This window comes from Polyodon spathula, chromosome 6 (assembly GCF_017654505.1).
Source record: "Polyodon spathula isolate WHYD16114869_AA chromosome 6, ASM1765450v1, whole genome shotgun sequence".
Lineage (NCBI taxonomy): Eukaryota > Metazoa > Chordata > Actinopteri > Acipenseriformes > Polyodontidae > Polyodon > Polyodon spathula.
The window spans coordinates 7,234,730-7,244,353 of record NC_054539.1 but is presented as its reverse complement, the minus strand read 5'-3'; the positions used below and the strand labels follow the sequence as shown (position 1 = coordinate 7,244,353).

The following is a 9,624-nucleotide window of genomic DNA, read 5'->3' as shown; positions in this document are numbered from 1 at the left end:
AGACCTGTCTTCACCTCTTCTGGCAATTCACATGCCGGAGGCGGCGAGTAGAAGTCACGTGACTTCGAGGAGTACTTGGAATCATCAGCACTGGAGAAGCCCAGTCAACTCTGGTTCTCAGCCGGGGGAGAGAGAGAGAGAGAGAGAGAGTGTGGGAGGACAGGCAGATTTGTTAGCTCGTAATATTCACATTCATTTAGTCAACCTGCACCTTCAGCAGCACTGACAGAAGACAGCAGCATTTACAACAGAAAAAAAGTCACACCGCAGCAGAGAATCATTAATTTTATTAGTTCTGAGATTCTGCACCAAACCGCAGCACCATGATGACCCAGTTAGAAACAACGGTACAATACAACAACTTCGAATACGAACAGCAAGAAGACGAGTACATGACACCGGAGGATGAGTGGGACAGGGATCTGCTGCTCGACCCAGCCTGGGAGAAACAGCAAAGAAAGGTTGGTGGAAGCATTATGAATGATGCATAAGTTATGTCATAACATATGTGTGCCTATAGAGAAACATGCCCACAGACAGGTACAGTGCACAATGGCAAGTACTGTCCAGGCTTACATACAAAATGGGTTCCACGGGTCATCTAAAATCAGCGTTCTTATGCCTTACCTAATCGTTCTCTAGTAGTCCACATAAAGAATGAACGAATGTTTTTTATATGTTTGGAAAGTTACTGTACAGTATGTATTTAATTATTTATTTAATTTTTTTTTGGGGGGGGGGGGGGGGGTCTCGGGGGTAAAGAAAAATATAATGAATTCCTGTTTGTTTGTACTGTAATTCTTATAATGCCATTGCAGTAAGAAACTTTCTAAACTGCATAAAGACACAGGGCTCTAAAGAACCATGCAGAGGAAACGTTTCTAAACTACATAAAGACACAGGGCTCTAAAGAACAATGCAGAGGAAACCTTTCTAAACTGCATAAAGACACAGGGCTCTAAAGAACAATGCAGAGGAAACCTTTCTAAACTGCATAAAGACACAGGGCTCTAAAGAACCATGCAGAGGAAACGTTTCTAAACTACATAAAGACACAGGGCTCTAAAGAACAATGCAGAGGAAACCTTTCTAAACTGCATAAAGACACAGGGCTCTAAAGAACAATGCAGAGGAAACCTTTCTAAACTGCATAAAGACACAGGGCTCTAAAGAACAATGCAGAGGAAACCTTTCTAAACTGCATAAAGACACAGGGCTGTAAAGAACAATGCAGAGGAAACCTTTCTAAACTGCATAAAGACACAGGGCTCTAAAGAACAATGCAGAGGAAACCTTTCTAAACTACATAAATACACAGGGCTCTAAAGAACAATGCAGACAAAACCTTTCTAAACTGCACAAAGACAGAGGGCTCTAAAGACCCTTGATACATGTATCTGTCTAAGGCTGGGACCAAATCAAAATTTTGACAACCCTCTAATCGCACTTAACAAAACTGTAATTAATAGCGTTTTTTTTTTTTGTAAGTATCTTTTTTCTTTTACTCATAAAAAGAAAACGCTATTAAATGCAGTTTTGTTAAGTGCGATTAGCGGGTTGTCAAAGTTTTGATTTGGTCCCAGCCTAAACAGCCTCTCTACGGTCCAGACACATGCACAAGCACGTTGATTAACAAGCCAGGGAAGTGGCTGTGAGCTGCAGTCACATTTAAAACTATTGCAGTGTAATCTTGGCACGGAATGGCATTGCCGTGCTATCAAAGTATGCATTGTCTACCAGCTAACAATAGCTCCCACAGTAAACTCGCAGACTTTGCATTGCATTGATACGCGAGGTATGAGGACTGTCAACAGATGCTGGTAACAGATGATGACGTCCTTAGGATTAGAATGGATGTGATGTCTAATTTTAACCTCAGCCCCAATGGATATTATAGTTGACTAATCCTCTGTCCTTGGTAAGGAATTTTTTTTTGTTTGTAGAAACGACACGAGACCATGGAGTGAATATGAATAACATTACTGGCTGCAGTGATAACAAAATATAGGAAATTGTCGCCTCAAACTACAGAACAACATTTTTACTACCCATTCAGAGTTATTCTGTTTTTATAGAGAGTTTTGGGGAAGTTATTTTTAAAAAGAAATCAGTTACAGTTACAAAGAAAATTGTGACTAATTACTCATTACTTTGAAAAATAAAGTTAATTCTCAGGCACAGTTTATATTTTACAGAGCTATGTAATTTTCAACATTGATGTTGTTACAAAAGTTAAAAACAAACAAACAAATAAATAAATAAATAAATAAATGAATGAAAAATCCCAAGATGTTAATTAGAGAGCTATTTAACGTGCGCTGTAGTTGGGTTTTGCTGGTGCTCTGGCATCAGCAGTGTGTTTACACTCTTCCACTGGGGTAAATTCTTTGTGAATATTGCCCTTGGTGCCAGCTTGTGTATCTGTCAGCCTGTTGAGCATTCTTTTCTCTTTGTAACACCTTGGGGAAGATAGATACAGCAGTACCGGGAAGTTAGCCTACGTTATTAACCTTTAAGAAAGATAATCCTTGTACCAATTTAGCATACAAGGACAAGGGCATCGTTATGTAGCTGAAACCTTGCGTGTTATCACACTTTCTTTCTTTAGCAGTGCTAAAGGAAGACAACTGAAAGGGCAAACCAGGCAAACCCTTTGCCAACCCCACTTAGTGTTACTCCTACCAAAACATGGCTGGTGACTGTTTCAGGCTTCTCCTAATTTACATTTTCATGTCTGGGGGCAGAATTCAGGCCCCTGGTAATATTAACGCCTAGACCTTTTAAGATAAGCAAATACTGGTTAGATACATGCTCATTTCTTACTTTTGCTTTACTTGTGTAATATATTTAAAAAAAAAAAAAGAAAAAAGAACATATATAGTTATATATAACTGTGCACACTATGTGCAGTAAACTAAACTGCACCATACATGTACTAAAATAAGTTCTTCAAGTAACACAAATGTAGTGGTTGACAGTAAACTACACTGAAACGTGTACATGTCTAAACTTTGTAATAGCTGTCTGTGTAGTAACTATTAGATACTGTTTTCTAAACCCCTCCATGTTCCTACAGAAAGGAAACACAAGCCATAGGCTAAAAACTGAGAACATGGTAAAAGGCAGCCGTCAACACAAATACATTCATCCTTTAAAAAAAATAAAAAGGTCTGATAATGTATGGAGAGGCTCAGTTTCCTGGCATCTGTCGTCTAGCCAGCACAGACCATATTTCTATATAATTTTGGTTGCTTCGATGGTAGAACAACATATGCCTGTATGTCAGAATGTGTTTTAAACACATTTCTTTAACATAGAGTGCTGGAAAGGATGCATGACAGAAACAGTTGTGCAACTTCAGAGAACAAAAGACAGGACGCATCCGGTTTCTACTGAGTTTTAGTCGTTGTACATTAGTCTGTTGCCGAGCACATGTTGACAGTAGCAAGTGGTCTGTTACACAGATAATTATAGCTGGAAGTGGAAGATGTTTATTTATTGAGCTTTTAAATGAACATTAACATCACCACACTGAATGGTGGTCAATACCTCTGTCTGAACAGTAAAAATGTAGCAAGGGGGGTGGGGGGAGGTGTTGAAAAAATGGTATCCTTTGATGTCAGCTATCTGGAAACAATACATGTCACAACTTGGAGGTATGCTCTTGTGGAATCAACCCCAATACTTGCCGCATGTTTTAGCTGTCTGGTAGTAGATCATAACGCTGCTCACAGGCATATTTTAAGCTCAGTGAATCTCAAGCATGTTTAGCACAGGGGCTGTTCCAGGAACCTAACCTGATTTTCCGCAGGTCCACCAGACTGTAATGTCACATGCAGTTGCTTTGTACATTGGAATGCCGTGTCCTTTGCAAGTGCCACACAACATTATGATAAATATAGACCAAAGCATTTCGCTGACAGGACCAAGTCAGCTGGATTTCAATTGTTCCTATATTTTTGTTTGCAATAATTCTGATTAGTTGTGAGTGATCTGTTGCTCCAATCTTTTTCCATGTCTTAATTTGTTTAAAATCATAAACACTCCTCAGAGTTCAATCTCTTAACAGGCTTTGTGATCAGAGCTCAGAACGGGACCCTCTTAGCGGGTGATCTATTGTAGTCGTGAGACCTAGTATCTTGCATTAAATATCTTACTAAATATCTTAAATATCTTGTAAGTATTATTATTAGAAGCTGTAATGCTAATCCGTCGTATCCAATCATTACATACGACATAGTCTTCTAATTTCATTTTATGATGAGACTAACTAAGACTAAGAAATATGCACCGAATTTTCAAAAGATGGAAAAATAATTGTCTGGGCAATGGACATGTTGGAGCCTTTTCGAACTTAGAACAGTGGTCTTTACAGTTCCAATACAACACTTGCTAGATTTTTACCTAAGTGCATGCAACTTTAGGCTAAATGTAAATCTCAAATTCAGTTCTGTACCACCAGGAATGGTCTTGTGTATGGAAACCTCTATAAACAATAGGCTTTGCACGGAAGAAGAGTCCATTGGTTCTAATGAGATTGATACAATGATCTAGTTAGAAACTAAATAAGTTTAAACAAATCCTCACAACTTTGTATGTAATCAGTACAGTAAGTTTGTCAACAAAGGAAGCAAACTTTTCCGACATATGTTGTCTTTTAAAATATGTTTAATAAATGATGTATTCAAAAAACACAGTTTGCTCACATAATGTGTGTGTGTGTGTGTGTGTGTGTGTGTGTGTGTGTGTGTGTGTGTGTGTGTGTGTGTGTGTCTGTGTGAGAGGATAACCAGTATATACTGTTATATATTTTTGAGTTTCTCTCTGCATGTTTGCCTTTTATTATTTAAGAACTTTATCTGAAATGCAGTGAATGATTTTAAAATATATCACTAAGAAAAATCAGGTTACTTTTAAATAAAATGAAGTTGAATGCTGAGCTGGTTTTATTATTTTAATTTGTGTTCCCATATTTGGCTCCATCTTTCTGTTGATGAAGATCACAGTAATCTTCATGATATTTGCTAGAAGTTCCCAAATCCAAACTGTGGTCAACAGTGAAGAAAGAAGGGAGAGTTAAATACCAGAGAAAAGCTTTTTGATAAATTATAAAATGCAAAATGTGGTTGGTGGCATTTTTACAGAATAGCTGTTTAGAGACACAGAGCTTTTGTAGTGTGGCACATGGATAGATTTTGAGGATTTTTCAGGGACCATCGTCCTAAAGTGTCTTGTGAGTGATTTGAGCTCAATTCTAAAACATGACATGCAGCAACACAACTCAAAGTTCTGGTTTTATGTTCAGGCTTTCAGCCATGTGTATAGATTCCTGAAGTCAAACATCAGGGCTCACATTTCCAGAGGTGCAACTACGTCAGTCATGATCAATTGAAAGAACTATTGTGATGATCCTCTGTCATATTAAATGTGTGTGAATGTTGATTATATCATCAGGTGCAGACAGTTTCCTTCAGCAGCTTTACATTTGAATACAAATTGCTCCCTTCAACAGAAAGTGGCAGCCACAACCAAATGACACTTTGCACAACATCAGTAATCACTAATTTAGTTAGTGTTCACATACATTACTTAACAAATAAAGTGTAATGCAAAGGATTGAAAGATGAACAGTGGACCTTTTTATCTGATGGTGTAACACGCTGGTTGAATCCAAGTCTTCTGGGGGTCTCTGAGAGGCTCACCTGGTAAAAGCACAACAGTGTGGTGTGCAGGGTGAGTCATTCAGCGCTGGTTCGAGTCCTGGTTCTGGCGCTTCTGTGGGTGAGGGAGGCAAAACCAGCAGCAACTGGGACAGTGAACCCTGCTGGCCAGACACCCAGTGAGCTCAGAGCAGACATCTGCAGGACTAGATCGGTAGCTTGCTAACATCTGCTCTCGGGTACCTGGGTGTAAAAGAGGAAGCTGGCTTGGTGGTGGGATTTGAGGACGCCCACTGAACCTTCAGATCTCCTAAGCTGTGTGGGGAATTTCTGTGGTGAGGAGAAAAAATAATGGGCCTTCCAAATTGGGGAGAAAATCAGGGGTTAAATAATTGGCCACACTAAATTTATATTAAATAATAATCCTAGTCTTGGAATAATTTCATATTCATAATGTGAAGGCATTTTAAAGACCAGTTACAGTATTTTTAGGAATACACTGATTTGAAAAACAAACTCATTTTCATAAATATTTTTAATGTTGAAATATTGCTTTGTAATGAGCAAAGCTTTACAGTGGCTGAAAGTGTTCTATATGCAAGGCATTGTAAGCATCACACTTGAACAGGTGGTAGGCACAGGGTCCTTGTCATTTCTTTCTTTCACAGCATGATGCATTGTTTTTTTGAAGCACACAGCTGTTCCTGTTAGGATACAACGTGTAGCATGCAATGTTTGTCACTGGCATCGCTGGTTTATTAAAAACACTGTTGCTAGACAGTTTCCAAAGAGGTTAGTATTTATAAAGCAGACTGTCTCGCATTTAATTAATCCAATGAAACAACACTACTAAAACAACACATTTGTGGTCTTTAAATAAATGCATGTACTTTGCTTTTGATATATCAGTTTTTAATAGGAAACCACTTCAGTTTTTGTGCTTGTTGGTAGGGAAGCAGGAAGGGTAACGAGACTCACATTGTCATTCCGGTCTGTTTATCTGTCTGTCTGTCACACTGTACGTGGTGAACACCTGCCCTGATTTTGTGTCAATCTTCACCAGACCTTTATCATACACTCCCAGCCTTGTAAAGATGCTTAGGGTTGCACTTGGGGTTTTAACCAGTTATTTTCATCCCTTCAGGTACTATGAAAGTATTACAAAATTGTGAGGACCCTGTATGTACATGCATTGGTTACTAGGACCTTAACAGATCACACAGGATAAGCAACAAACTGGTACACAAGACTGTCTTCATTTCACCCACTTCAGCTTGGGGTATGGACTAAGTCTTAATAGATTAATAGACGATTTCAGTGGTGTCAATGCTTTAGATAAATGCATTCTGTGTACTGTATAGGCTGCATGTATATGACTGGGGAAATGCCTGTGTTTCCCAACTTGTCACCCAGGGATCACTTGAGGTCGTTGAGAAAATGTCAGATGGTTCCTGAAAAAACACTGTTAGTATGTAGTTTTTTCATAATTTTGTCTATGTTATTAATGCAGTTTGAAACTTCTGAGGTATCTTATGTACAAATAAATCTGACCTAATTTTTTTACACTTTCATGCAGGGCAACCACATATGGAAATGGATACAAAAAAACCCTCTCTTCCAGTTTTTATATGGGGAAGGCACAAATACATATGATGCGCTTTATCCCCATATAAAGCAATGAAAAACAAATACAGTACCAATTCTTCCAGGCCAACAATGCCTTTACTTTTAAAAGTATTTGAAGGTAAATCACTACCCTAGGACAGACCCCATGCTTTCTTTGTTGTACTGAGTCTGGTTAAAACGCCACCTGCTGTTCACTACTGTACTGAAACTGTGGGGCACAGGGCTAAAGATGTCCTCTGCACTTGACACTGTGAGGGTTAGTAGTCTAGGAAAAGATACATGCTCCACATCTGGAATGTTGAAACAACCCACTCGAGTCATAGTAAGTGTTAAGGGTTAGACGTGTCGTGGGATTCAGCACCCAAGGGATGGGTACAGGTAGATTCAAGCCATGAGTGGAAAGCAAATACATAAATTAAAAAAAAAAAAATCCCTATTGTGTACTATGGAATATTTTACGGGACAAAACTTTATCAATTTTTAATATTAAGTTGAAAAAACAGCTGGTGAATTGCGAAAGTAATAAGGCTTGCTTATTGGTGGTGCTCTTACCCTTCAGGCCCAATCTTGTTTTTGAGAGAACAGAACTGCAGCACTTTTGTTTTCTCTGCCGAGGGTGGTGTCTAGATGTATGGACACCATGTGGTTTTAGATATTTAATCAGTGGTTTAGCTGTCTGGATGTACTGTTCACATGTTTACCTTGGAAAACCCTACTGCAGAGTAGTATCATGCAGTCTACAAAGGTGTTGATCTTAATTGGTGACAGATATTTAGTGTACCCTTATTGAAATTCGGTACGACCACATTGGATTTATCAGCTTGCCTCAACAGACCTTCTTCTGTATTTTCACCAGCCCCTCTTAATATAGCTGCCCTATATAGTGGGTTATGGCTGTTGCACCGCCCGTTGTTCTAACTTGGCAAGAGCAAAGTCCCGTATAAAAGATCAATTCTCAAACTGAACATAGTAGGGATTCAAGGAAATGCATGCACGTGAATTAGGGAGTGTTTAACATGTAGAAAACAGAAAGTACTGATTAGAGGAGAAACCTCAAAATGGAGCGAGGTACCCAGTGGAGTACCACAGGGATCAGTATTGGGTCCTCTGCTATTCCTAATCTACATTAATGGCTTAGATTCTGGTGTAGTAAGCAAACTTGTTAAATTTGCAGACAACACAAAAATAGCAGGAGTGGGAAACACCATTGCAGCAGCAAAGGTCATTCAAAATGATCTAGACAGCGTTCAGAACTGGGCAGACACATGGCAAATGACATTTAATAGAGAAAAGTGTAAGGTACTGCACGCAGGCAGTAAAAATGTGCATTATAAATACCATATGGGAGATACTGAAATTGAAGAAGAAATCTATGAAAAAGATCTAGGAATTTATGCTGACTCAGAAATGTCTTCATCTAGATAATGTGGGGGAGCTATAAAAAAAAGGCCAACAAAATGCTCGGATATATAGTGAAAAGTGTTGAATTTAAATCAAGGGAAGTAATGTTAAAACTTTACAATGCATTAGTAAGACCTCATCTAGAATATTGTTTTCAGTTCTGATCACCTCACTACAAAAAGGATATTGCTACTCTAGAAACAGTGCAAAGAAGAGTGACCAGAATTATTCCGGGTTTAAAAGGCATGTCATATGCAAACAGGCTAAAAGAATTGAACCTATTCAGTCTTGAACAAAGAAGACGATCTGCACCAAGCATTCAAAATTCTAAAAGGTATTGACAGTGTCGACCCAGGGGACTTTTTCGGACCTGAAAAAAGAAACAAGGACCAGGGGACACAAATGGAGATTAGATAAATAGGCATTCAGAACAGAAAATAGGGGGCACTTTTTTACACAGAGAATTGTGGGAACCAACTCCCCAGTAATGTTGTTGAAGCTGACACCCTGGGATCCTTCAAGAGGCTGCTTGATGAGATTCTGGGATCAATAATCTACCAACAGCCAAAGAAGCAAGAGGGCTGAATGCCTCCAATCGTTTATATCCTTATGTTCTTAACTACCATGGCTCTCGATGTCGCAGAGCATCTATCTTGTATACATACTTCTGTTTTTAATGTGGGATATCTTCTTTTTTTTTTAGACATTTACAGCCTGGTGCAGTTCCCATTTGAGAAAAGCAGGAACACAGATTGAAAATATTGAAGAGGACTTTCGGAATGGCCTTAAACTTATGCTGCTTTTGGAAATTATTTCAGGTACTTTCATATTGTACGCGTGGGAAAAAGAAAACCAACAACATATTTTTCTGCAAATGGGGCCATTTTTTACCATGTTAAATTTGCACAGTAATTTTGAAGTTTAGTATGTTTTCACC

The 9,624-nt window shown here is 38.7% G+C and overlaps 1 protein-coding gene across 2 annotated transcripts in view; it reads left to right on the top strand.

Annotated features, from left to right (window-relative positions):
- Window positions 1–104: 104 nt before the first annotated feature.
- Window positions 105–9,624, top strand: part of LOC121316740 (alpha-actinin-2) — a 31,117-nt gene continuing 21,597 nt past the window's right edge. For both annotated transcript variants that reach the window (XM_041251879.1, XM_041251880.1), the window contains exons 1-2: window positions 105–461; window positions 9,391–9,505. In XM_041251879.1, the coding sequence (XP_041107813.1) occupies window positions 324–461; window positions 9,391–9,505 (253 nt within the window). In that variant the 5' untranslated portion in view covers window positions 105–323. The remainder of the gene's footprint in view (window positions 462–9,390; window positions 9,506–9,624) is intronic.